Here is a 27,821-nt window from a genome sequence, read left to right on the forward strand (position 1 = left end):
CTTGAAAAAGGGCTTTTTTTTTTTGAAGAGTCAAACCCATACACTTTGACACCAAGAGCTCCATGAAACAACCTTTTTTTTTTTCACGTTGGTGGTTTATTTTAAGAATATACAGATTTCTGGGGCTTTACCACTTCACTGAATAACAGAGCGGTCTTGTTAACACAGACACAGGCAGGTTAAACCACATGCTCAGCAGAGCTCCTCTTCACCTGTAAGAAGAATTGAAGAAAATTAAAACCCTTTTAATTATTTAAAGCTTTTGTCTCCTCCAATTTAAATACTTCAAGTCACAAATATTCCTTACCCCCTCCCTCCAAACTCTATTTTTCCTTTAAGTTTGTAATTTTGGATAAGCTTATTTAGCTACAGAAACCTTTTTAGGTAGATCTTATAGAGACATTTTAAAGTCATGGCATAACATCAGGATACTATAAAAATGTAAAGAGTAACTGCAAATGAATCTGATAACCCATAAAGAACACAGAAAATCCTGTCAAATATGGATGGATACCCTCATGGATGTCTTTTGATTAAAATTACTGAAGAAAATATTGTTCAGACAAATTCAAACTAGCAGTGGGCAGTTTCCCAGCATTTTGGGAAAAGAACACTGAATTCTGACTTCACCACTTGAGATTTTCTGTGTTAAGTAATTTAAACCCACATTTTAGTTTCTATTTTGTAACTTTACCTCTCTTGCATTTGGCTGAACCGCTTTTTCCGATTAATCCCTGGTTATGGTATTATGAGAAAAAACAGAACAAGCAGGTTAGGAAGCAACTCATGCGAAAAAGCTAAACAATGCACGTATTTATGACCATGGATGTATTGTGAGGAGCACAATACAGTGTGTTCCTGCCATATAGTTGGTCTTCTAGGCATTATGCAACCACACATGTATTTGCATCTGAGAACAGCAAAAATCTTCAATTGTTAGACATAACCCATGTCAGACATATGCAGTTACAAACCGTGGCCTAAGTCCACACATTTGTAACCTGCAGGACACACCTTCAACTAAACTTCTCGTACACATAAGCAAAAAACTTACAAGCAAATACACGTTCAGTAGCAACAGCCTCTGAAAATCTCTCCTCTTTATGACCACCCCCCAGACTCTCAGTTTCTGAATACCACCATCAGGCTGATTGAGCCAAAAGCATGTCAGTCACTTGAGATGCTTTCCTCATCCAACATTACTGGGCTTTCAACAGAGTAGGAGGAACCCAAGAAAAAAGGAGAAACCCACTCAGAAGACAAAAAGGAAGAAAACCACCCCTTGTGCAGGCAAAGGCACATGTTGAGGCTAAAGATCCATTTTACTGGGTTTTTAACTTTATCTGGCCAAGAAAGACTGCCAAATTTCACACTTGTTAGTAGAACTGTGCAAGCTCATAAGCTTGGGAATCATGCCATGGATTTGTCCCAACCTTCCCTGCTAACTTGACTGAAGCAGGATGCACAAGCATTACACCACTTTGCAACAACTCCTGTTTTGCATCCAAGCAGGTACTCACAGAGCAGCAGCACCAGAGATGATCTCAATAAGCTCCTTGGTGATGACGGCTTGACGGGTACGGTTGAACGTCAAGGTCAATTTGTCAATCATCTCAGCTAGAAAAGAAAATTAAGGTTGGAATTTAAACACATACAAGCACTCAAATACAGGAAAAGTATTCACCAAGCTGTGTGGTGCAGTTGACACACTGGAGGGAAGGGATGCCATGCACAGGGATAAAAAGAACCACACAAAGGGAAGTCAGTACTTTCATGCTAAGCTATTAAAGCTCCAGGAATCTCACAGTGCAGACTTACAAGCATTCTTGCTAGCGTTGTCCATAGCAGTCATTCTAGCACTCTGCTCACTGGTGGTGGACTCCTTCAGGGAGTAGTAGAGAATATTTGCTAGTGTGAATTCCTGGTAGTTTCTCAGCACATCAGCATCAATATCATCATAGATACTCAGGCTTTCTGTAAAACAGAAGAGAGTAGACTTGGAGAGGGCCTGTTTCTCTGCTGAAGGCAGTGTGGAGGGATTTTTTGTGTCCTATGTGTACTTCAGTAACAAAATTCTAAGTAGCAGAGAGATTAAGTATTTTGTATCTTTTCATTCAATTTAATGATAACAAAATCAGATTCTGACCAAGGTCAAACACATTATTGGTGTATGAAGTTTAATCTTCCCATACAGTGCTGCAGAACTAACCTGGAGTATTTTCACTGAATAGTGCAAAGCGACCCAATACCCAAGCTGTTCAGTGATGAAAACACTGTAACTGATGGAGTTTTGCATATGCTGAGCTCTTGATTAAGAGACAACCTGAAATCAAGGTTAGTTCAACTACTCTTTCCAACTTCTTTGTCCCACAGCACCTTGATAGGTCAGCCTTTGACTGCCGAGATAAATCAATCCATTAAAATTACAATACACATGATCCTCTTTCTTATCACTTAACTGCTGGTTTTAATTCATTGCTTACCAGATCCAGCAACTGTTTCAAGGGAGAAGATGGGTTTCTCATCAGTCTTGTAAGAGATGACAGACCTGTATAAGAACAGTGTTAATAGGTTTAGTCGAACTGAAGAGTTAAGATGAAAATTAGAATAGACAAATTGTGGTATTCCAACTCCACTAAAACAGACTTTATTTTCTGATAATCCTGATGAAGATATTGCAGACACCACATGGATATAAACATGTACTGACTTAAGTACAACAGCACGCACCCAAGTCCAAAATGAAATCCATTCACAGCTATTATTACAAAGGGCCACAAAAATGATCTGAGGGCTGGAGCACCTCTCCTACAAGGACAGGCTGAGAGAGTTGGGGTTGTTCAGCTTGAAAAAGAAGGCTCCAGGGAGAGTTTATTGCAGCCTTTCAGAACTTAAATAGGTCTCTAAGATGGGGACAATTGTTTTAGCAGGGCCTGTTGATACACGGCAAGGGTGGTTTTAAACTAGAAGAGGGCAGATTCCAACTAGATCTAAGCAAGAAATTTTTCACAGAGGGTGGTGAAACTCTGCCCCAAGTAGCCCAGACAGCCCCATCCCCATAAACATTCCAGGTCAGGCTGGACAGAACTCTGAGCAACCTGATCTAGTTGAAGATGTCTCTGCCGAGTACAGGAGCATTGGACTAGATGAGCTTTAAAAGGTTACTTCTAATGCACAGTGTTCTATGATTCTAGTGAAAAAAAAGACCTCAAACTCTTTACACATAACAAGATGCCCTCATTCCTCATTAAATATTCTCATATTAATTTAATCTTTCATATACATTTCATATTTTATTAGGCAAACACGCTTCTGGAAGCCTTCTACCCAGTGTTTTCCCAGCACAGCTGCAGCTGACTCTTACCTGAACCGATTGTAGATGACAGAGCCTTCATCAAATTCATACCCAGAGTTTAACAACTCTAAGGCAATGATTGAAGCATCTCCAAAGCTTGGAGGTCTTCGTCCCACTTCCTTGAATGTCAGCAGGAAGTAATTGCCATGTGTCCTGAGGTAACATCAAAACTGTGTTAGAACAAGTGGATGCTCTAAAGTACAAGTACATGGCAGCAAGAGGAAACAAGTTCAGTAACTTAGGACTTTTTGGTGCTCAAGATTTTACTGAATTAGTCTGACACAAATTTTGCCTTCCTTTAGAAACTAAATTATGACGATAACTACAAGGTACATACACATTTGTAGCAGGTGCCAGTGTTGTCAACTTTCTAACTTTTATTCTAAAAATATAGTGGTCTGCAGTGGTTTCACTAACATCCAGATGATCAAAAGCCATCTTAGCATGCTTGCAGGTTTAGGGCTTGTTTTTGTGTTTTGTTTTTTTTTCAAAGGAACCTGAACTTAGTAGTTTCATTACCTGTGAAGGTCATCCAAGATTTGCAACGAGTCTTGAAATTTATACCACAGAAAACAACCAAAGCCACCAAACCAGACCCTTCTGTTTACCTCTGAAGCAGGCCTCTGATCTTGTCACCTACTCCAACCACCATAACCTCTTTTCCTGCATTTGTGAGGTTGGTAATCTCATTCTTCAAGGTTTTAGCAACAGATGTATGGATAGCACCACAGAGACCACGGTCAGAGGACACACCAATAAGGAGATGCTTCTTCTTGTCGTCAGGTGCCTTTATTTCTGCTTTCTCATACAGAGCTTAAAAATAAAGATGAAGAAGTTATTCAAGGGTGCCAGGAAGCACATCACAGAATCAGAAAATCTTTTGGGTTAGAAGTGACTTCTAAAGTTCATCTAGTCCAATCTCCCCTCTAGTCAGCAGGGACATCTTCAACTACATCAGGCTGCTCAGAGCCCTGACCTGAAATGTCTGCAGGGACGAGACTTCTACTACCTCTCCTGGCATCCTGGGCCAGTGTCTCACCACCCTCACTGTAAAAAAATTTCTTTCTTACATCGAGTCTAAATCTCTCCTCTTTCAGTTTAAAGCCATCATCCTTTATCCTGTCACAAGAGGGTCAGACAAAGTCTCTCCTCATCTCTTGTAGGTCCCATGTAAGCACTGAAAGGCTGCAATTAAGTTTTCCTGGAGTCTCCCTTTCTTCAGACTGAATAACCCCAACTCTTTCAGCCTGTTCTCAGCAGCAGAGGTGTTCCAGCTCTCTTTATTATTTTTGTGGCAGTCCTCTGGACCTGCTCCAATATGTTCCTGTCCCTCTTGTGCTGCGCACTCCAGAGCTGGACACAATACTACAGGTGAGGGATTTCATCAGAGCAGAGAGGAAGAATCACCTGCTGCTCATGCTGACTTTGACACAGCCCCTGGTATGTCTGGCTCCTTGGCTGCGAGTGCATTGTGTCCAGCTTCTTATCCACTACCAAGTCCTCCACAAGGCTGCTTTCAATCCCTTCATCCCCTAGCTTTTATTGACTCCGGGAATTGCTCCAACCCAAATAAGTGCAGGACCTTGCCCTTGGCCTTGCTGAACCTGAGGTTTACATGGGCCTCCTTTTCAAGCTTGTCTAGGTCATACCAAATAGGACATATCAAAATACCTTTAAAGTATTCTAGCTAAGATAAGTTCTAGAAGAGTTCCAAATCACAGACAGATGAATTTTATGTCCCACAAAATCAGTTTGCACATGATCTAACCAAAGCTGACAAAAAAGCAATTCAATGCCAGTTGCATCTCTGATCAGGCATCACACAATCAGCGCTGTTACTTAGTTAAGTTCACTGTGCAAGTCCACTGCCTCAAGTGCACGTGCACCCAAAGCATTAGAAAATGAGGTCTGGCAGTAGCTGCAGGTGCTAGAGATAGAAGCCAACTCCACTGGTAGAAAGAAGCAGGCAAGAATTCCGAGTTAGGGTGCTTTTATGGCTAAAAAAACCCAAAGCTGAAAAAGTAATCAGAAATGATAAAGACTTTCACAGTAGAACTCTTTAACAATCGTCATCTATAAACTACTTATAAGGATCAATTAAGTTGGTCTAGAGATGCAGATTTGTTTAGAAGAAAACTACCACAATGTTAGAAAAGTCTAGGCATCTTTTGACCACCATGAAAGCCTTCCTATTCTGTTCCCTCATCACACAGCACAAGATCCTTCTCTCACCCAGTGCTCCTGTTCCATAGATTCTCGCAGGTTTCAGCTCCCTCTCAGCTCTGGCATATTTTGCTGCAGAAACCATCTTCATGGACTTGGTAATTTTCTGGATGTTCTTGATGGACTTCAAGCGCCTGGTAACTACAAGGTTAACAGTTGAAGGTCATGGGCTTCACTAAGCACAAAGACATTAAAAACAAGCAATAAAATGCTATCAACAGCCATGCAAAAATATCTTGCCAAATTCTTCAGTAGAGGAAATAAACAAAGAGAGCACTAATAAACTTCTTGAAAGACCTTAGTATTTACAGTAGGAAGGTGGTAAGAGTATTAATCTGGCTAACCCAAATGCCTCTTTACAACAGATGGTTTTCCCCCCATACATAGCATTTATTTAATGTTTAGCTCAACATAATATATTTCTACTGTCCTCTTTCCTTACATTTCTACCTCTTTCACAAATATATCATCTGAGGTATATTGTCATCTCTTCCCAGATGACAAGGCAAAAATAAATGAAAGAACCCAAGACACAGAATAAACTCTCTTCTGCTTAGAGTGTGGAAAAAACACATTCATACAAACACTGGTGTGAAAACAAAACAGGTGTTCCACAGACAAGCACAATTCTAAAGAAATACCCCTGTAGAAGAACCTGTGCAGAATGGCTTAAAGAAGCATTATCGAAGTGGTACATTCAGTCAATCTTTTTTTCACCAACACTGGACAAATACACACAGAAATAACAGAACACAGACCAATTCTCAAAGGAGAGAAAGAGATCTGGTTTTAGCATTTATGATATAGCTACTGTTAAACTAGGACTAAGACCACACTGGATTGCTGAAATGACATCTAAATTAGTGCTAAAACCATTTTAAGCAAAGCCTTTTCTCAAAGACACTTGTTCAATACAAGTGCTAGAGGCTCATGCAGCAGTGTCATGGTGCATCATGATCAGTTTAGTCAACAGTGGCTAACTCAAATTAGATTTTAACATAGGATTTCCCTGCAACACTTTCCCTCTCTCAAAGGCAAACAAAACCAGTACTTACTGTCTTTCAGAGTTGCCATATTCCTGACTTGGCCCCTAAAAATCGAATGCAGGAGATATTAGACTAGTTCTCTGGCAAAGTAACAACTATCAAAGGCTGGTCCCTTTCAGAGGAATGAAAATTAATGAGCTGCTGTGTCTGAAAAACCGTTTGTGGCTGGGACAAGTCACTTTAAACCATGCCTTGTATCCAGACCTTCCTCCCTTCTACCTCCTGTCACACCATATCGAATTGAATAAACTACTCGCTGGTCTAGATAACGGCACAATACAAACGAAGGCCAGCCAGCAGGGCATCAGCAGGGCCCAACTTCCAAAGCAAATGTAACTGTTGTAACAAGCTGCCTGAACAGGCGCAGAGCTGGCCACACCGTCTGACAAGAACAGAGTCTCCTTGCAAGGCCTGTCACCTACGACGCCGTCCTTTCCACTTCTCCAGCCTCGCCCATGCACCCCCTTGGGCTCTTCCCAAGGAGCTCGCCTCCCCCCCTCGTCTCCCATTCAGAGAACCACTGCTAAGAGGACGGAGCCTCCTTCCTCAGCAGGTCACCGCCGGGGGCAGGCGCCCCGTGGAGGCCGCTTGCCCTTAACCTCAGGGTCACCGCTCCTCCGGCCACACCACAGCCCCTCAGAGACTGACTCGAGCAGCGGCCCCACCACACCCGGGCGCCCCAAGACTCAGGGGAGCGTCACCCCTTCAGCCCCCAGCGGCCGGCCTCAAGCACCCTGCCGCCCGGCACGGCCGCCCCGCCGCTTGTCCCCGAGCACTGGGACGCGTCCCCTTGTCCCTACGGGATAACTCTCGTCCCGGGTCCCCGCCCGTTACCATTGCGGCTGGTAAAGCGCGACAGCAGCCCCCCGGGCGAACATGGCGGCGCCTCCACCACAGCCCCGCTGAAGGTCAGCGCGCCCGCACCGCGCCTGCGCGCAGCCGGGAGCGGCAGGCAGGGAATCGGTTCCGGGGCGCGGGCAGGCACCTCCGGTGGGGGTAGGGACGGACACAGGGACCGGGGCAGGGCTGGAGGTGGGGGGTCAGAACTACTGCCATGGGGAAGTCGGATTTCCTCAGTCCCAAGGCCATCGCCAACCGCATCAAGTCCAAGGGACTGCAGAAGCTGCGCTGGTACTGCCAGATGTGCCAGAAGCAGTGCCGCGATGAGGTAAGATCGCCCCGGGTGGTGATCCGGCCTGTGACGGGGAGCGCGACGGGCCCCGACCCCACGGCCGCGATAGTAACCCATCGTGGGGGGCACGAAGGGCTCCGACCGCCTGCTGGGGAACCCTAGACCCCCTTGAGGAGGACAGTTCTTTTGGGGAATACACAGAGGACGTCAGATTTCCTAGGTTAGGGTTCTCAGTCCTCTTGGGGGGTCTTCGATCCCGCTTGTGAACGTCCCCAGTGCTATCGAGGATGACAGGAAGGGGCATCTATCGCCGTGGCTGGGTTCTCAAACCCTCTTGGGTAGAACTGTCATCACCGTAGTGGGCATGTGGCCTCGTAACCTGGTAGAATTCCCCAGTTCTTTTGGAGGTGGTGGTACAGGACTGGCTCAGATTGCCTTGGAAGGTGTCCCCAGTCGCCTTAGGAGGTCAGTGATCCCTCCTGTGCGACCTCTAGGGAGCATGCACGCCTTACTGCTGGGAGTACAGGCAGCCCTAGCTCTTTAGGGGAACATTGGAGAGGGTCCTTATTTTCCTGTGGGGGGCTGCACTTTGGCCACAACAACCCCAAGCAGCGCTATAGGCTGGGGACTCAGTGGCTGGAGAGCAGCCAGGAGGAAAGGGATCTGGGGATTCTGATAGATAGTAAGCTGAAGATGAGGCAGCAGTGTGCCCAGGTGGCCAAGAGAGCCAATGGCATCCTGGCCTGCATCAGGAACAGTGTGGCCAGGAGGACAAGGGAGGTTATTCTGCCCCTGTACTCAGCACTGGTCAGGCCACACCTTGAGTGCTGTGTCCAGTTCTGGGCCCCTCAATTCAAGAGAGATGTTGAGGTGCTGGAACATGTCCAGAGAAGGGCAACAAAGCTGGTGAGGGGCCTGGAACACAAATCCTATGAGGAGAGGTTGAGGGAGCTGGGGGTGTTTAGCCTGGAGAAGAGGAGGCTCAGGGGTGATCTTATTACTGTCTACAACTACCTGAAGGGGCATTGTAGCCAGGTGGGGGGTGGCCTCTTCTCCCAGGCAACCAGCAGTAGAACAAGGGGACACAGTCTCAAGTTGTGCCAGGGTAGGTATAGGCTGGATATTAGGAAGAAGTTCTTCACAGAGAGAGTGATTTGCCATTGGAATGGGCTGCCCAGGGAGGTGGTGGAGGCACCGTCCCTGGGGGTCTTCAAGAAAAGACTGGATGAGGCACTTAGTGCCATGGTCTGGTTGACTGGATAGGGCTGGGTGATAGGTTGGACTGGATGATCTTGGAGGTCTCTTCCAACCTGGTTGATTCTGTGATTCTGTGATTCTGTGACTACAGTCCCCTTGGGAGCAGATTGGTGGGAGCTGGAAAGTTCCCAGTTGTGAACAGATGCCATTGACATTCCTGATCTTACTTTGGAGAAGGTGTGTTGGTGCTGATCCAAAGTGCTGATCCAAAGATTTTTGGAGGTGTTCAGGTTGACTGACCAACCCAGGGTAAGAAGGAGCACAGGGTGGCCCCAAAATCCCTGGAAGGTTCACTCCCTCAGATATACCTTGAAAAGTTGGTGGCGTTGAGAATTAGGTGGTTCCTATCCACCTTAGCAGAGAATCAAGGGCAACTGTGATTTGTGATGTCTCTTGGGAACAGGATGGTTGTGGCAACATGCCCCAGGTGATGCACATCTGGAGCACGATGAGGTCTCTTTTTATAGTATCATAGAATGGTTTAGGTTGGAAGGGACCTTTAAAGTTTGTTTAGTCCAATACCTCTACAGTCAGCAAGGACATGTTCAACTAGATCAGGTCATTTGAAGCTTCATCCAATCTCAGCTGAAATGTTTCTAGGGATGGGACATCTACCATTTCTCTGGGCAACCTGTGCTGATGTTTCCCTACTGTAAAAAAAAATAAAATTAGTCTAAATCTCTTCTTTTTTAGTTTTAAACCATTGCCACTTATCCTGTCACAACACGCCCTGCTAAAAACACTGTCCCCATAAGGAGCTCTCCCTAGAGCCTTCTCTTCTCCAGGCTGAACAACCCCAATTGTCTCAGCCTGTCCATATGGTAGAAGTGTTCTAGACTTCTTATAGTTTTTGTAAGCCTTCTCTGGACCCACTCCAACAGGTCCATGTCTTTCTTGTACCGAGGTTTCCCTTTTGATTCTGAATCAGTTTCTTCCCTTCTTGTCGTGTTACGAAGACATGCTTTTTCTCTGAAGCTTCCCATTTATTTGCACTTCTCTATTCACTTGGACCCAGATGCCTGTGGGATGTTAGTGTCCTCTTCTTCCTGATTTCCATCAGATCTGTGCTACAGAAGTACCTTCCCTTGGGCTAAATGTGCTTTTATTTTTTTCATTCTCTGAAAATAGGCTCTTTAATGTACTTTAGAGAAGTAATGCATCTAGTATGTGTTTAATTATATCATTCTCCAGCCATTTCTGCTGCCCTCTCCCTCTCACCCAGGAAGTCCAAATCCTATTCTCTTCCCAATGGCTACAAGCAAAAAAAAAAAAGCTCATTTACAACATTTGTAAAGGAGATGTTATTTCTTTGGAATGCAATTTACTGTATTGCATTGTTAATGATATTGTGATGAAAAGGAATGCATTGTATTAGATAAAAAAATGTCAGAGTGCTTTTTTAGGGAGCTCTGAGGACTTCAACTGTGTGCCAGAGTTGGCCAAATTATCACATCTTGAGCAGTTCAAGGACACCATCCCTTTCTTACACGTTTAGTGTCAGTGTTGGTCAGGTAGGGAAGCAGCAGATGTTTTCAGTGCACTTACACAAGCGCCTGGATGGTTTCTGGGTGGACCTGAGTGGTGCCACGTCTATCTCATTCCATGAGGAACAAAGAGGACTGCTGGAGTGTCCTGGCTCATAATCCCTTTCACAATTTGTCTGGAGGCTTTTTTGCTTCAGGAAGAGTTTTGCTTCTGGCTTGCGTAATCGGGAGGAAGAGCCACCCCTGTAGGCTATGGCTAAGTTAAAGTGTTTTCTATAAGGGAAATCCCAGAGATTTCACTTACAGTAAATTGTTTTTAATACTCTTCAGCTCAGTGACTTTTTGCAAATTGAGACAAGGTCAGACAAAGTATTTATTTTTATTTTATAGAATGGCTTCAAATGTCATTGCATGTCTGAGTCCCACCAGAGGCAACTGTTGCTGGCTTCTGAAAACCCTCAGCAGTTCATGGATTATTTTTCTGAGTAAGTCTGCTGTATGTTCTTACTTAGCTCTTCGTTCTTGTGTCAGTAGGACCCCTAAGGCCCAGTCATGTCCCAGTGAAGACACTTTACTCTGATGCATTTTAGAGTTAGCTCTTTTTCTGATGGCAGTTTGAAAATTTAGGTGATGTCACTTTGGAATGTATGTAGAGATTTCAGAGAGCTATGATATTTAACCTAATCTGACAGTTTTATTCCATGTCTGATACCTGGTTTAGGTTGATCTGTGTTACAAAGTATGTCACCCTTTGGCTTCAGTTAAGTGGCTGCCACACAGAGAGAGTAACAAAGAGGAAGAAAGACCCATTACAGAGAGGTGCCAGGGGTGTGACTAAACCTCCTCAGTTACCCTTAGTCCTTTGTCCAGCTGCCCTACATAACAGCTTGGTTGATTGGAGCTGTCTTCAGCATAAGTCTGAAGCGGGGCTTTATACTCATAGCCCATAAATTAGCAGCAAGATGAGTGATCAACCTACCTCATAAACCACAGCTGTCCTTTGTCCTGCCCTGGGCTTTGCATCAGTCAGACTGGGAAGAGACCTGGTAATGAAATACCAGCAATTAGTGAGAAGTGTTTAGATTTCATTCTTTTCATGTTTCCTCTTTGAAGGGGTATTATCCTAAAGATTGAACTTAAGTATGCATGTGCCACACTGTGGCTCTTTGTGCCTGCTTACCGCACTTACTGCTGCTTTGCTGAAAAAGGAGAATGAGTGTCCAGATTCTATCCTCCTCAGTTCAAAATAATACTCACATTTACATGGCCAATACTTAATTGTTAATGACAGTAAAAAATGACTTTGTAATGGTTTAAGTTTTACTAAAATACTTTGTTCTTGTCCCCTAAGGGAATTCCGAAATGATTTCCTTGAACTGCTCAGGAGGAGATTTGGTAAATATTTTACTGTTTGGTTGGTTGATTTTGGTTTTGTTTGTTTGTTTCTTTTAATCATAGAATTATGGAGTTGTTTAGGTTTGGAAAAGACTTATGAGATCATTGTGCACAACCATTAATGTGACACTACCATGTCCACCACTAAACCATGTCTCTAAACACCAGATCTACAGAGCTTGTAAATACCTTCAGAGATGGTGATTCAACCATTTCCCTGAGCAGCCTGTTCTGGGGCTTGACAGCTCTTTCAGGGAATAAATTGTTCCTAATGTCCAACGTAAACCTCCCCTGGCATAACCTAATGCTCTTTCCTCTTGTCCTATCACTGGTTACTTGAGAAGAGACAAACACCCACCTCACTAGAACTTCTTTCAGGTGGTTGTAGAGATCAAAGTGTTGTCCAAGTCTCCTTTTCTCCAGGCTAAACAGCCACAGTTCCTGCAGCCACTTCTCATAGGACCCTTCATTGCTGCTTACTGGATCCATCGAAGCACCTCAGTGTCCTTCTGGTAGTGAGTGGCTCAAAACTGAACCCAATATTCAAGGTGTGTCCTCACCAGTGCCAAGTATGGGATGACAATCTCTGGTCCTGGTGGCCACACCATTCCTGCTACAGGCCAGGATGCTGCTGTCCTACTTGGCCATCTTAGCACACGGCTGGCTCATATTCAGCTGGCTGTTGGCCAACACCTCCAAGTTTCTTTTCCACCAGGCAGCTTTTAATTTCTTCTATTAATTCAGTGCAAGAAGTTTGTGTTGCTTTCTCCTAGATCCCATATTGTATAATCATCGTTCTGTATTTCAGGAACCAAAAGAGTGCACAATAATATCGTGTACAATGAGTATATCAGTCATCGTGAACACATCCACATGAATGCTACACAGTGGGAGACATTGACTGATTTCACTAAATGGCTGGGGAGAGAAGGTAAATGTGGTTGCTCAGGGTTGGAAAGTTTTAAAATCATTGGGTAATTGCATTGCTGATAAGTGATCAGTAAACGTTTATGTTATGGTCCCATCTCCTTGTTCTTTCTCCACCCTTTTTGCCCATATATATGTTAACAGATGCCCACAGATATTTTTGTGCTAACCCTTAGGAATTTGCTTATGAAAAATGTCAGAAGTCTGAGATAAAAGCATCAGTCATGAGCCTTTCTTTCTTTCAACTATTAGTCTGTATTTACTGGAGGAATTACTGAATTCTAAATTGACTTCCAACAGTTGCCATTTAAAAATCAAAACTGATGGCAGAACGTTTCTTACTGTTACAGAATCCCTCCATATTTAAGGTGACCACAAGCAAGTGGTCGTTTTCATTCCTGGCCTAGTAAAAGGGTTAAAGCTTGAGATCTGCAGTGTTGGGTTCAGTGGGAGGAAGAGAGATTAAAAGGGGCTGTGGTATGCCAGAAAGTTTACTTTGCCTCTGATTGCCTGTGTCCTACAGGATACATTTGTGAGTCACATAGTGTTTGAAAAGTCTCTCTAGTGAGAGTTAGTAACAATAATGTAGCATAGTAAAGTTTCTTTTAGTGTGATGCTATTAGTGTGTGTTGTTTATATATGTTACATGTCTGGGGTTTATCTTGTGAAAGCAGTGGGATGGAAACATTTTCTGCAATAAGTATTTTAAAACACACTGTTCCCAAGCAGGAACCTGTTAGCTGAAGAGCTGAAAGAGATACTAAGAACACTACTGACTAAAATCAATTTTGCCATGTCAGTAAGGGTGCCTCTGGTAGAGTATCTGTGTTGTTATAGGGCACATTAACTGCAAAAAACATCCTGATATTTTATCTCTTTCTTGCTTTTGTGAGTAGTAACCTTTGTCCTGCACCATCTTTGTAGGTCTTTGCAAGGTTGATGAAACTCCAAAGGGCTGGTACATTCAGTATATTGACAGAGACCCAGAAACTATCCGAAGGCAGCAAGAACAAGAGAGGAAGAAGAAGCAAGATCTTGATGATGAAGAAAAAACTGCTAAATTCATTGAACAGCAAGTTAGAAGAGGTTTGGAGGGGAAAGAACTGGTAAGGAAAATTACCTTCTGCTCAGAACTTCTCTTGGTTAAGTTAATAACAGATTTGAGGCTGCTGGTACCCTTGCACTGGTAATTCATTTGCAGTCAGTTAGAAGATGAGGAGGAGGCCTCATGCTTCAGGTTACAAGCTCATCACAGGTTCAATCTGGGGAACAGTGGACATATTTGGTTGAATTGCTATTCTCTAAGCCATAAGGAATAGTGTTCTCCCAGATACACCTGATGGCAACCTTAACTACCTTGTTTATCTTGAACTTGCAGCCTGTTACCTTTCCTTGACTAACCACCTTGCTGATGGTTTCTACAACTAGTGAACATCAAAGTCCTCTATGAAATCACAGTTTCAGATGCAAAATAGATAAAAGAAAGCACAGGATTCAGATTGGTTTTGATTTGGAGTGATCTTGAAATCAAGTAGGATTGTGCCCTGTGGCCCCAGTGTCTGATCCTGGATGTTTCAGACTTTGATTTAGCCTGTTTTCTTCCATATGTGAATCACCACAGCAGTTCCCTTGCCTTCTGAATTTTCTGTTGCACTGTTGACTTAGACTGTAGCCTGTTCTGGAGGAAAACTTAGTTATTTTGTACCTGGCTTGCTTTAGTACTAAAGGAGTAATAATTACTGCTCTTCAAGTGATTAGTGCAGTAGAATTAGATTAGAGCAGTACAATCTTAGAATTCTATGATTCAGGCAGACAGAACTACAGTAACCAGCATGGTATGTCTTTATTTATCTACAACTACCTGAAGGGAGGTTGTAGCCAGGTGGGGGTTGGTCTCTTCTCCCAGGCAACCAGCAATAGAACAAGGGGACACTGTCTCAAGTTGTGCTGAGGGAAGTATAAGCTGGATGTTAGGAGGAAGTTCTTCCCAGTGAGAGCAATCGACGTTGGAATGGGCTGCCCAGGGAGGTGGTGGAGTCACCATCCCTGGAGGTGTTGAAGAAAAGCCTGGATGAGGCATTTAGTGCCATGGTCTAGTTGACTGGCTAGGGCTGGGTACTGGGTTGGACTGGATGATGTTGGAGGTCTCTTCCAACCTGGTTGATTCTCTGATTCTAGGGCTGCGAATACCAAGTACTTTATGCAGTGGGGAGGCTGAGATAACCAGAGGTGGGCTAACATAATCAAATTCACATAGTGAAGAGTTCTATTTGGCTGATACTGGTGTGTGATTTAGGATCTCTTTATGTGAAGTCATTCCATGGCTTCCATACACGTTGTTGCCTGGAAGTGGAACCTCCCATTTGATCCTGGATATTGATAGGTAACATTTAAATGCCATAGTAAACAGTTATATTTTTTCTTAAGTTAAAACTAATTGACATTTAAATGGTCTGAGCTAAAAATTTGGAAATATTCCAGAATTTCCATCTTTGGTTATCAGTCTTTTCAGAAACCTGTCTGATCATGCTGGTTCAAATGGAGAAAACTTAAAGGAAAGCCACTTACCTTTCATGCTGGAATCAAGCAAGTTGAGACAGCCTTTCTGTAGAGACTCTTAATTAGAGATTTTTGCATAGGAGCCTGTAATGAGATCATGTTTTCAATTTTTAATCTTCTTACAAATCAAGCCAGGTTGAATATTACATTTAGTTGTGATAATCTCACAGTGGTCTGTGGAACTGAGCTAATCAATGATCACCACAAAATGATATCTTGGCTCAGCTGTCTGTCTGACTCATGAAATGTGTTTTGTGCTCTTTTTGCAGGAACAGCCAGTCTATACTGAACTGAACAGAGAAAATGAAGAGGAAAAAGGTAACCAGTGTCATTTTCTAGAACCTATTGAAGCTGATTTCATAATTAAAATGAGATGAGCGCTGGGGCCTGCTCAGTGCCCCATGAAGTGCTTTGAGATCAGTGGTAAAGAACTCTGGGATATGGAAATACAGAATAGTCTTCTTAAAATGTTTAATTTCTTTTAAGAGCTGAACCAAACCATAGATTAGTAAATAGTTCCAATTTATGATCTTTACCATTTGCAGATTAAAAAAGTTGTAACATCCTTCCATGCAGTTTGATTTAAAGATAGAAATAGAGTAATGTCTTTTTATTTTTTAGTTGCATTTAATTTAAACAAAGGAGCAAGTACTTCAATATCAGCATCTTCCAAAACAAGGTGAGAAAAGAATTCAAGGGCAACCTTTACTGTTGCAAAGCACTTAAATGACAATGGTATTTGTGTGGGTAGGAAGGTGTATCTTGTCCTGAAATATTTGGAGTCTAGTATCTCATCCTGTTATGTTATTCAACAGGGGATACTGGGTGACTTCATGGTTTCTTTTGTATTGAAAATGAATCAATGGGAGTATCTTAAAGGAGTGATGTTAAGAGCCTTGCTGAACTGCAGATGCCCATAAAGTGACAGGCAGCTACAGGTTCCTCTGAGAAGATTCTGTTATGTGAAAAGGTGGAGAAGGGATCCAGCCAAAGCATTTGAAGTCTTCTAGTCCCACTTGAATGTCTTTTAGTCCTATTTGCCTCCAGTGAATGAATATCATGACTTGTTAATTTTGGTTCCTAAAAGGTTTGATTGCCTTGTCTAATTGGAGGTGATACTTTCTTTGATCATCATCTAAGAAGCTGAATCCACCTGATGTAAATCTTTCTGAATCTCCCAAATTTAGCTGCATCATGTAACCACAAGCAATGCAGGACAAAAGGGATCAATAATGCAAACAGTACTGACTTATAGCAGCCTGTGAAGCTCATTGATGAGCAGTACATCTTTTCACGGGGGCCAATATTGTAATTAAATTTATTGCAGGTAAAATGAAAGCTTTCCTCTCATCATGAGCTCAGCTCTCAGATAAATTATCTGATGGGAGATATGCCAGGCAGAAAATGAGACAATAAAGTAATTCTTTTCAATAATAGATACAGATTTCAGGCTTTGAGAAAAACTTGTAAATTATCCCCAAGCATTGAGCTGTGCTTAAGATGACTCTGAAACTTAATTCAGATCCTCACTTGAGTAGTTTTGGAGAGGAGTAATTAAGGTGCTTGCTAAAATTTTGCTGCATGTGAAATCTTGTATCATAGTCTATTTTTCCATAACACCTGAGATACATTTGTCTGTAAGCTCTGCAATGGCTAGGTAGAAGCAAAATTACTTCAGACTTGTATATGGAAACTGCTTCCCTCTGACAGTGTAAAGGTGTGTTCTGCTGTGTGGCTGTTACTGGGGATCAGCTGAGTTGAACCTGCTGTTCAGTATCCCAGTGCCACATGCAGTAAGACTTCACAATTTTCCAGCTTCTGTGATCACAACACAAGCTACAGAAACCTGGCATTTGTATCTCCTGAGCGAGGTGCAGAAATAGAACCAGGAGATCGTAGGCAGTGGATGGCAAAGTTCTGAGGGCATGAGTGTACTGGTACTTGGGTGCAGAGATGGAGTTGGAGCCTTGCTGAGAAGGGGAGTGGGAGGAGAGGTGTGAGAGGTGAGGTGTTCTTCTCTTGAACATCCGTGTGATTGATGTGAAACTGAGATGTGGTCCCAGCATCTGATGCTGACTGGCTTTGAGCAGACTGCGAGCTCTGGGCTTACTTTTTTCACCTCAAGAATTTAAATCCTCAAATCCCTGCTTAACTCAGTGGGCAAGTAAGATTAGGATTACCTCTCATTAAGGAAGAAGCTGCAACTGAAGTCACTGCCTCTGGTCTGCAGTACTGCAATGTACCAGTGTAAAGTCTTGTCCACACACTTTTCAGCCTCACTGTGCACAGGTAGACACACTTTAAATCTCCCTAGCCTTACAGTCCCGAAGGTATGTCCTCCAAAATCTCTTTGCTCTGATGGTTAGGACCTTGCCTGCAATATCCCAGGTAAATGTAGTTATAGCCAGTTTACACCAGTTGCTTTCATGTTCATACAGGTGTTTAACAGAAATAGTTCTTTTCCCTTCTGGTGTTTGCTTTCTCAGTGTATCCGTAGAGGACAATTAGCCTCTCAACCTGGACTGTGCTGTACTAGAGGCATGCACAATGGTGGCTTCATTTCTCCATTCCCCTGATCTGCTGTGTAGCCCTTCCTTGTCCTTGCTTCAGTTTCAGCTAATCTTGAACAGAGAAGCTGGTTGAATTTTTGAATGCTGCAAGTGAAATGTCACCATACAAGGCATATACAAGGTGTTAGTGCTTGTCTATCTCGATGCTTCCTAGGATTGCATTTGACTCTTTCGTGACTGGTCTACACTGATAACTGTCATCTGTGATTATAGCCTGGCCCCTTTCTGCTTTTGCTGTTCTTAAACAACATAGATAAGAAGATAATTAAACTTCCAAAAGTGTGTGAGCTTGCTGTTAAGCTTTGTGGGTTTTAAAACATGGTTTTCAAGATCAGCCAATTACTTTTTCATGGCCATTTCATTCTTGTGTCCTCCATACCAGTGACATACCTGAATACTGTTGGTGGTCTCTCAATGTTTTCTCTCAGGGTCCTTAATGAATATGTTAAAGATGTATGTCAGGAGGTCATTCTTCCTCTGTACTCAACACTGGTCAGGCCACACCTTGACTACTGTGTTCAGTTCAGGGCTCCTCAATTCAAGAGAGATGTTGAGGTGCTGGAACGTGTCCAGAGAAGGGCAACGAGGCTGGTAAGAGGCCTGGAACACAAACCCTATGAGGAGAAGCTGAGGGAGCTGGGCCTGTTTAGCCTGGAGAAGAGGAGGCTCAGGGGTGACCTCATTGCTGTCTACAACTACCTGAAGGGAGGCTGTATCCAGGTGGGGGTTGGTCTCTTCTGCCAGACAACCAGCAACAGAAGAAGGGGACACAGTCTTAAGTTGTGCTGGGGGAAGTATAGGCTGGATGTTAGGAGGAAGTTGTTGCCAGAGAGAGCGATTGGCATTGGAATGGGCTGCCCAGGGAGGTGGTGGAGTCACTGTCCCTGGAGGTGTCGAAGAAAAGCCTGGCTGAAGCATTTAGTGCCACGGTCTGGTTGACTGGATAGGGCTGGGTGCTAGGTTGGACTGGCTGAGCTTGGAGGTCTCTTCCAACCTGGTTGATTCTATGATGATGATTCTATAATGAATCCTTTAGTAATCTCACAGCTAGATATTTCCTTCTTAAATACAGACATTGCAGTTGTTACGTGATAACTGCATGTTACTTTTAATGAGATGTTATTTGAAGTACTGGCAATTTGATTTATGATTTAATCTGCCATTTGGTCTAGAGCTATGGAAATCATCCAGACTTCCCCTGACATACAGTTTTTCTCTCAATTTTGCTTCTGCCATTTCTGTATCATGATTCTTGTTACATATCTTCCCTGTGCTGGTATATCCAACATCCTCACCACAGGCAGAACATGGGATTTGTTGTAAGGCTGTATTAATATTACTTTGCTGTCCACCACACAGCAGCCTTCTTCATCTTACTGGGTGTTTTTCACTGCATTGCAGTATCTTTTACAAAAGTGGCTTAACTCAAGTGACCTTTGGGCAGTTCTCACTTTCCCTAGATGTTCCCTGATTCCCCTAAGATGTAACTTTTTGTGCCGATTGTTCTCTTCTGTCATAGCTTGTAGGCTGTTTGCTGGTTTGTATGTGATTGTGAAGATGATGCTTATTTGCTGTGTGTGAAGCCATTTTTTTGCAGATTCCCATGTATTTTTCCCTCTGAAGTACAGTTTTAAGTATCTTTGTCTGGGAGGAGCTCTAGATGTCTGTCATGTTGGAGAGCTGCTCTGTCCACATGGCTTCTCCAGAGCTGCCAGTTTGGTCTTTTATGTTTGAAAACCTTATTTGCAGACCTGCTTTTGTCATCTCCATTGAACACAAGTTCCTGATCAGCTCTTTTCTTTTGCACTGGTGAGCTGATCATTAGGTTGTTTTTGTTCTGCTGGACTGCTAGCAGCAAACATCACTGGACATGGATTTTACACCTCGAGATGATCAGTGCTAGCTGCCAAATGCAATCCTAGAGAAGGAGGGATGCAGTGCCTGCAAGGTGACTTGCACAACTGAAATTAAATAGAGCAGCACCAGGCCTTTCTGCACAACCAGCTCTTCAAATACAGCTTGGTAAAGGAAACAACGTTAAGATCTGCTGTGAAAACACCATCTTACTCTTCCAGCAGTGCCCTTGGACCAAATGCACTGAAGATGGTGGAAGGGGCAGTTAAAAGAAAAGAATCATCTCACAGCTCTGGTCAGTCCAAAGAGAAAAAGAAGAAATCTGCACTGGATGAAATTATGGAGGTAATAATCATAGAATGGTTTAGGTTGGAAGGGACCTCAAGGATCATCCAGTTCCACCCCCCTGCCATAGGCAGGGACACCTTCCACTAGAACAGTTTGCTCAAGGCCTCTTGAACACCTCCAGGGAGGGAGCAGCCACAGCCTCCCTGGGCAGCCTGTTCCAGTGTCTCACCGCTCTCACTGTAAAAAACTTTATCCTAACATCTAGTTTAAATCTCCTCTCTTCAAGTTTAAACCCATTACAAGACCTTGTAAATAGTCCCTCCTCAGCCCTCCTGTAGATCTTCTTCAGATACTGGAAGGCCACTACAGGGTCTCCTCGAAGCCTTCTCTTCTTCTGGCTGAAGAGCCCCAACTCTCGTAGCCTGTCCTCATAGCACGATTTATGTCTTTGTAACCCCATGTCCATTTTACCAGGTTATGCCTTTGAAGTGAACTCAGACCTTCAGTTCATGTGGAATTCAGAGCTTTATGTCTTATTAGGCAAAATTATTTCACCACTTCATTAAAGCTGGTTTCTGCTTCTCACCTGTGCCTGTTCCTGTGACCACTGAGATGTTGGAAGTAAAGGAAAATAACAGATTTTGGAACAGAAGAAAATACCTAGAAACGCTCAACAAAAAACAAAGCTAAATCTTCATCATTTTATCATGGATTCTGAATCTCATCAGGTTGATTTTTATGCAGCAAGCACACTCTAACTCAACCTTATTTATACAGTTATTTTGTTGTTTTATTTCTCTCTTGATGTGGGCCTGGAGAATGGGTTGAGCTTTTCAAAGGTATGGGAAAACTGCACTGAAAGGAGGAATTAAATGTTAATTATTTATTGTTGTTCTGTAGCTTGAAGAGGAGAAGAAGAGAACATCTCGAAGAGATTACTGGTTGCAGCCTGTAAGTGTGTTAAAAATATCACTGTTACACCAGATGCAGCCATTTCTAGATCTCTGAATCTGCTGTTGAATTGTGCAATGATCCAAAAGCAGATTCCAAACTAAATTCACTCTTATTTTCCAAACTGCTAAATGTGACATATTTCTGTGTCTGGGAGGAATTGCTCCTCTGGTTCAGCATGATCTGCAGGCTGAAGCATCTTACCTCAGATAGGGTGGAAATCTCTAAAGTGATAGTAGTGTGAGTCTTGACAGGTCATATCTAAATCATGGTTTTACAGCCCTCTCTACTTAGAGGTTAACTCACACAGAGGTGTATAAGACAATAGCAGCCTTTGACTTGAGAGCGCTCACCTCAGCCTTTACTTCTTGACTGGACTTCTAGATCAAGCAGTCCTGCCCATGACCTGTGGTGAGCTGTCAGATCATGACCTGGATGTAAGTATAACTGTATTTGTAAACAACAACAAAAGTCTGCAGAAGTGTTACTTTGAGACAGTCATTTGAGGAGAAAGATAAATTCCTGAAAGCTGAGTCTTAACTCCATGCTGCATTCGTTTCTGCCCTGTGCAGTACAGCCTGTGGCTGCAGTCAGAGTGACCTCAATGTGCATTTAGTTCAGACTGTGTTGCTGTTTGTGTATTTTGGCATTCTGTTTCATGCATTTTTTTCCTAATTTTCTAGGAAATCGTTGTAAAAATTGTAACAAAAAAGCTTGGAGAGAAGTACCACAAAAAGAAAGGAGTTGTTAAGGTAAAGTGTGCAGCAGGAAGCATTGGCGTTGGTTGGGCTTTCTGCTGTCAGATGACTTCTGAAGTTTCATTTCATTTTGTGATCTGTTCAGGCTTAAGTCAACACTGGCAGGACCTGAAACAACACCTTAACTGTACTGGGACTTCATATGGGCAGGAGGTGGATCTCTGAGTTGATCTAATGTCATATACCTGGTGATCCTTTCTTAAGCACTGTTTTGTCCTGGGTATTGTCTCCCTGTTAACCCATCCATCTTGCAGAACAGTCACTTTGTCAGTGTGACATGAGCAGTGTGAATGCATTTTAATCTCAGACTGGTCAGTTTTGCACTGATGTTTAAGGAGGCTCAGGGGAGACCTTGATCTCTGCGGTCCCCTGAGAGGAGGTTAGAGTGAGATGAGCATGTTGTTCTCTTCTTCCAAGTAACAAGTGACAGGACAAGAAGAAATGGCATCAAGTTGCATCAGTGGAGGTTTTGATTGGACATTATGAAAGCTTTATTTACTGAAAGAGTTGTCCAGCACTGCAACAGGCTGCCCAGGCAAGTGGTGGAGGCACCACCACCACCATCCCTGGAAGTGTTTGAAAGAGTGTAGATGTGGTGCTGAGGGACATGGTTAGCAGCAGACTTGGTAGTGTTAGGTCAATGATTGGACCTGATGATCTTAAAGCTCTTTTCCAGCCTAGACAATTCTATGATTCTATGATTTAATCAGCCTTTGAATGAGATCCCATTTGCATGTGAAATCTTCAGGCTGTTAGCATTACTCTGTTTGTTGGAAGTGCCTTCTTTTATCCACTGCCAGTGAAATTATGTACCAGGTAGTCCGGGGCTGAGCAGTCTGGCAAGAGTGCCAAAGACAACACCCTGATGTGTTTTGAGTAATCATCAGGAGTGTAGAGGGCTCAAATTCACAGCTTTTTTGGTAGACATGTGGGAAGGTTTATGTGTCTCAGTGGGTGCCTTCTGTTGAGCTCTGGGTATGAGAGATGGAACGTGGTTTATGCGAGGTGCATAAACTCAGTCACATTTCACCTCACCATGTAGCTTCCCCCCCATGAGGGAAAGAAACCTCTAATTTACTCTTCACCCTTGAAAGAATAGATCAGTAGCTGAGACAAAGGTTGACAGGACTTCAGACAAGGCTGAGATAGTTGGGGCTGTCTAGCCTGGAGAATAGTAAAGTAAGGTCTCTCTCTCCAGGGAGACCTTAGGACTCCAGTACCTAAAGGGAGTCTGTAAGAAAGATGGGGAAGTACTATTGATGAGGGATTGTAGTGACAGGGCAAGAGTAGATTTAGCCTAGATGTTAGGAAGAAATTCTGCACTGAGGATGTTGAAACACTGGCACAGGTTGCCTGGAGAAGCATTACACAGCCTAGGCCTGGAAACATTCCAGGTCAGTTTTTTGAGGACTTTGAGCAGCCTGACACCATCCAATCCCACTGCATCAGTGGGATTGGACTAAATAACCTTTAAAAGTCCCTTCCAACTCAAATCATTCTATGATTCTGTGAAAGCTGGTGGTCTCAGACCAGTTGTTGGTGTTCAAGAAGAGCTCTTTTAATGTGGCCTTAACTTAAGAGTGGGGCCACTAAGCAGTTTGTGGAAGCTGGATGCCTTTAGGACATCTCAGAAGTCTTTGCTGCTTTTGAAAGTGTAGAAGGGCCCATTGTTTTGAGTTTGTTAATGTAAATGTAGAGAAATACTTTATTCTTCTTCTTGATCTCTCCCTTTCACAACAGGAAGTGATTGACAAATACACAGCGGTGGTGAAGATGATTGACTCTGGAGACAAACTGAAGCTTGATCAGACACACCTGGAAACTGTAATACCCGCTCCAGGTATGGTGGTTTGGTTCATTTTCATCTCAGGTGTTAATGCAAAACTTATGTTTCAATTCTTTTAAACTGTAATTCATCCACTTGAAAGTATCCTAAGAAGAGTCACCTTGCTCTTGGGACAGCCTTTCATAAGTTACTCTGATTTACCAGCTATCTCTGGTTGCTTTTTAGGGAATTCTTACATTACTTCTACTTGCAGTCTTCACAGTCCTTTCTCATAAGAATTAGGTTCTTTTCTGTAAAGACAGAAGTGCTTTGGGAAGCAATTCATTTGACAAGATGAAAGCATCTCTCTTCAGCTGCCAGGAAGCATTTCAGAGCCCTGCAGAGCTCTTGGTCATATTTATCCTGTATCTTCCTTCCGAAGTCGTACCTTGAATAGCTGTGGGGATTTGGCAAAGCTTACCTCATGTCCCGTTTGGTTCTTTGACTGGTGGTACACACTGATGTGTGTGCAGCATCTCACCAGCACTTCAGCAAACACGGTAGCAGGAAGCAGAGCAATGGCAGTGGAGGGGGAAACACGATGTAGGATTTTGTTTTCAGTAAACCTGATGCATTCTGCATTTCTGAAGTGGTGAAGAGCTAGCTGATGGTGTCTGCGAGTGCTTTTTGGTACCTGTAGGTGACCTCTGCCTGCTTTGGCACTAGGTTTGATGTCCAGAGGAACCTGCCTGTGTGAGACAAAAGGCAAAATTCAAGCGCAGTGAAACATTAGAACAGGGAATGGGATCTGGGAGAAATAGCTCTGGCTTCTTTTTGGCCCTCTATTCTGCTCTGGTGAGGCCCCACTTAGAGTACTGTGTCCAGCTTTAGAGTCTTCATCACAGGAAAGCCATGGACCTGTTCAGAGTAAGTCCGGAGGCAGCCACAAAAATGATCAGAGGGCTAGAAGCCCTCTGCCATGAGGATAGTTTGGTAGTTGAGGCTGCTCATCCTGGAATAGAGAAGACTCTGCAAAGACAGCCTTCTAGTACACAAAGAGAGCCTATAAGAGAGATGGGGACAGTCTTTCTAGCAGGGCCTGTTGTGTCAGGACAATGAGTGATAGTTTTAAACTAAAAGAGGAGAAATTTAGACTAGACCTAAGAAAGACATTTTTTTACAGTGAGGGTGGTAAAACACTGGCTCAGGTTGCCCAGGGAGATGGTAGAAGCCTCATCCATGAAAACATTCCAGGTCAGGTTGGATGAGGCTCTGAGCAACTGGATCTAGTTGAAGATGTCCTGGCTCACTGTGGGGAGGTTGTATGAGATGACCATTACAGGTCCCTTCCACTGCAAGCCATTTGGTGACCTTATGAGTCTATAATTTGTTCCCTGATGCTATTTCATTGGTTTCTGTTTTCTTGTTTCTCATTTCAGGCAAGAAAGTGATGGTATTAAATGGTGGTTACAGAGGAAATGAAGGCATCTTGGAATCTATCAATGAGAAGAAGTTTTCAGCAACCATAACCATCGACTCTGTAAGTATCAAGCACTGCAGGATCTTTTATGTGGACTGATTTTCACTGATACTTTGGAGAACTTTCACAAAGACAGATGGTGTCATTAATCATACAGATGGGATTTAGGGTGAGCAAACTATGTGGTCACCCCACCCTATTCCCAACCAGCAAGAACACAGCCACATATTCCCCATTGCTGACTAAGGCTCTGCTGTCTGCCTTTAAAAAGATGCCAGGATGCTGAATTTAGCAAGTTTTGAACTTGAAAGGGACCTGTAAAATATTTTGTGTGTTTGTTTTGAAGGTGGCTGTTGTTGTGCTGTTTTGTGTGGAAGGTAAAAACGTGAAGTATGCAAGGAGGTGAATTTTCTCCTGCCTAGCGGAACATGAGGCTTTATGTGCTTATTTGTTGTCTTGTTCATGGTTTATGATTCTGGTTGGGTTTTTGTTTTGGGGCTTGTTTGTTTTTTTTATGTGTTATTTTTCTTTGAGCTAAAACCAGGCCGTGTGGTCATGTCTGTGTTGTTTGCTGCTGCTTTGTTCTCTGCAAAACCAATCTTTAAACTCATTGATACAGCAGAGGGGATGCTGGCTCAAAGTCAGATTTCTTAAACATAGCTTGCAGAAGAGAAGCTCAATTAGGATCTTATTCAAAGAAGGGCTGCAGAAACTCAGCCCATGTTGGATTCTGGAGAATTTGCTTGAGAATTGGCAGATGTCAGGAGGAGTTTTGTTTGAAGCTAAGGAGCTAACATTGTTCTTGGAAAGCAAGCATGTCTTTCCTCTAGTTCTGGTCATTGTAGGTGTTAAGATTTCCCCTTCCTGCAAGAACTCTTGAGTCTATAAATTAAAAATGGGTGAAGCTACTCCTGGAAAGCAGTGATATCTGTGAGAATTTTCTTATTGATTGTAGAGTGATCAGAACTATTATATATAAGAAATTTGTGTTCAAAACTGAGTCTTTTACTGCTTCTCAGTTCACAGTGAATTCACTCAAACCATCCATTTATGTTTGACCCCTTATTGCAAGGACTTTAACACAAAAAACATTAAAGGGAAAAGATTTCTTTGACAGTGTTGGGGCACTGTCATAGCTGGAAAATAGTGAAACAGAAAATACTGTGTTGTGAGCAACTCCCAAACCTGCAGTTTTTGGGATGCATTCTGCTGTGCATCCCCTGTACAGCTCCATGTGTGGCTTTTAGACAGAGGACTTGAAGAGAAAAGCAGTTGTGTTTTCAATGTGTCCAGCACTGGGTAAAAGTGCAATTGCCTGCCATTTCCAGTGCAGTTCACTTTGGCTATGCTTCATGAAAGGTGTCCAAGCGTGGTGAGATTTCATACAGCCTCCTCAGGTACTGTACTTTGAGCACTCAATTAAGAATTCAACAAACAAACACGTTTATATTTTGATCTTCTTCTACCAGGGGCCTTTAAAAGGACGCCGAGTTGAAGATATCCAGTATGAAGACATTTCCAAACTTGCCTAAGGCACTGATTGTGGATCAGAGAAGATTTTGGTTACCAAAACACCTTGCTGGCATCTTGCAAGCAGACACACGACTCTACCATGTCAGAGTTTTAATTGTGTGTGTGTGTGTGTATGTGTATTTATAATGTATATAGAGATTAACCACAGGCAAACTAAGTTTATTTAAAAATCACTGTGGATTTGTTACATAAAATGTCTGTGGAAATTTTATTCATGGAGATACTTCATCTGATTATGTATCAAAGTCATGTTATAATATTTGGTTCAGCTGCCTTTAGTGAAACACAGAGGATAGCTGCAAACGAGCATTTTACTTACTGAAGTAAGTCCCTAAGAGAGAGAATTACCTACAAAGAGCTGCTTCAGGCAGGCAGTCTGTGCTGGAGCCAGTGGAGTCTAAACAACATACTTCTCAATCTGCAGCCAAATTTGAGTTCTGGCTGCAAGAACAAGGGAATGGATTAAGAGAATAGCAGGGAGGTAACTGTGCTGCAAGGGTTTATCCTCTGGGATGCTGTGGGGTTGGTCTCATTTGTAAGTGCTGTCACCAACTTGGTTTTGGTTAGCACACTGGCAATAGCAGAATGCAGGTCATCATTCCTCAGCACCATCTTATTTGTCAGGGTTCATTATAGTACTAATATACAATTTGTATTCACAAATACAAGACTCCAGGACTTGAGGTGTTTTTAGGGTGTCAGCCATGGCATGTGCAGGTACAAGTTGGCTGTTTTGCTTTTCCAGAGCCTGTTCCTTTTTTGCTCTGTCACACAAGTAACATTGCTCACATGCAGTCATGTAGCATTGCTCTTCTGTGTTCTAAAGTGTCATATTTTGTACAGTGTTTAATTTTACAGCAGTTTAGCAATAAACCTGAAGCTTTCTTAGGTTGTTGTCTTTCTTCTCAGGCTTGATGGGGCTCAGAGCAACCTGATCTACTTGGGGATGTCCCTGCTTGCTGCAGGGGAGTTAGACTAGATGATCTTTAAAGGTTCTTTTCAACCCAAACTGGTCTATAATTTGATGATTCTCATTCTGTAATTTGATGATTCTGTGATTCTCATCCTTTTAAACACGTGGGATGTCTTTTGGATCATATCCACCAGAGCACAGGGAGGTTCACAGCTGCTGTGCTGCCTCATCTGTGTAAAGAAACCATGAAAGTTGTCCCAGGCAAAGAACAAACCATCACCTGATGGTCCAGTCTGCATCTGGCTAGGTTGTGTGTCTCTGGAGAAAAGGA

General features: G+C 43.1%; 2 protein-coding genes across 5 annotated transcripts; one reads left to right on the top strand and one right to left on the bottom strand.

The window, feature by feature from the left end:
* Nucleotides 1-59: 59 nt before the first annotated feature.
* On the bottom strand, nt 60-7,566 carry ATP5F1C (ATP synthase F1 subunit gamma). Of its 3 annotated transcripts, XM_064142696.1 has the most exons (10): nt 7,459-7,565; nt 6,634-6,668; nt 5,588-5,719; nt 3,964-4,168; nt 3,365-3,508; nt 2,484-2,548; nt 1,819-1,974; nt 1,521-1,617; nt 695-734; nt 60-212 (listed from the first exon to the last, which is right to left on the bottom strand). In XM_064142696.1, exons 1-9 carry the CDS (start codon nt 7,500-7,502, stop codon nt 728-730), a joined length of 885 nt encoding a protein of 294 aa, XP_063998766.1. In that variant the 5' UTR covers nt 7,503-7,565; the 3' UTR covers nt 60-212; nt 695-727. The 3 variants fall into 3 exon arrangements, with proteins under 3 accessions (XP_063998766.1, XP_063998768.1, XP_063998767.1); XM_064142698.1 differs by lacking the exon at nt 7,459-7,565 and having other exon boundaries at nt 5,588-5,753; XM_064142697.1 differs by lacking the exons at nt 60-212; nt 695-734 and having other exon boundaries at nt 1,517-1,617; nt 7,459-7,566.
* A 55-nt stretch (nt 7,567-7,621) lies between these two features.
* On the top strand, nt 7,622-27,465 carry KIN (Kin17 DNA and RNA binding protein). 2 transcript variants are annotated; one of them, XM_064142694.1, is made up of 13 exons: nt 7,622-7,792; nt 10,888-10,982; nt 11,849-11,892; nt 12,701-12,823; nt 13,744-13,925; nt 15,648-15,696; nt 16,000-16,057; nt 20,027-20,147; nt 20,991-21,041; nt 21,725-21,793; nt 23,540-23,639; nt 25,004-25,104; nt 26,514-27,465. In XM_064142694.1, the coding sequence occupies exons 1-13, from the start codon at nt 7,679-7,681 to the stop codon at nt 26,574-26,576; spliced, it is 1,170 nt and encodes a 389-aa protein (XP_063998764.1). In that variant the 5' UTR covers nt 7,622-7,678; the 3' UTR covers nt 26,577-27,465. The 2 variants fall into 2 exon arrangements, with proteins under 2 accessions (XP_063998764.1, XP_063998763.1); XM_064142693.1 differs by having other exon boundaries at nt 7,623-7,792; nt 20,024-20,147.
* The last annotated feature ends 356 nt before the right edge of the window (nt 27,466-27,821 follow it).

This window comes from Pogoniulus pusillus, chromosome 4 (genome assembly GCF_015220805.1).
Source record: "Pogoniulus pusillus isolate bPogPus1 chromosome 4, bPogPus1.pri, whole genome shotgun sequence".
Classification (NCBI taxonomy): domain Eukaryota; kingdom Metazoa; phylum Chordata; class Aves; order Piciformes; family Lybiidae; genus Pogoniulus; species Pogoniulus pusillus.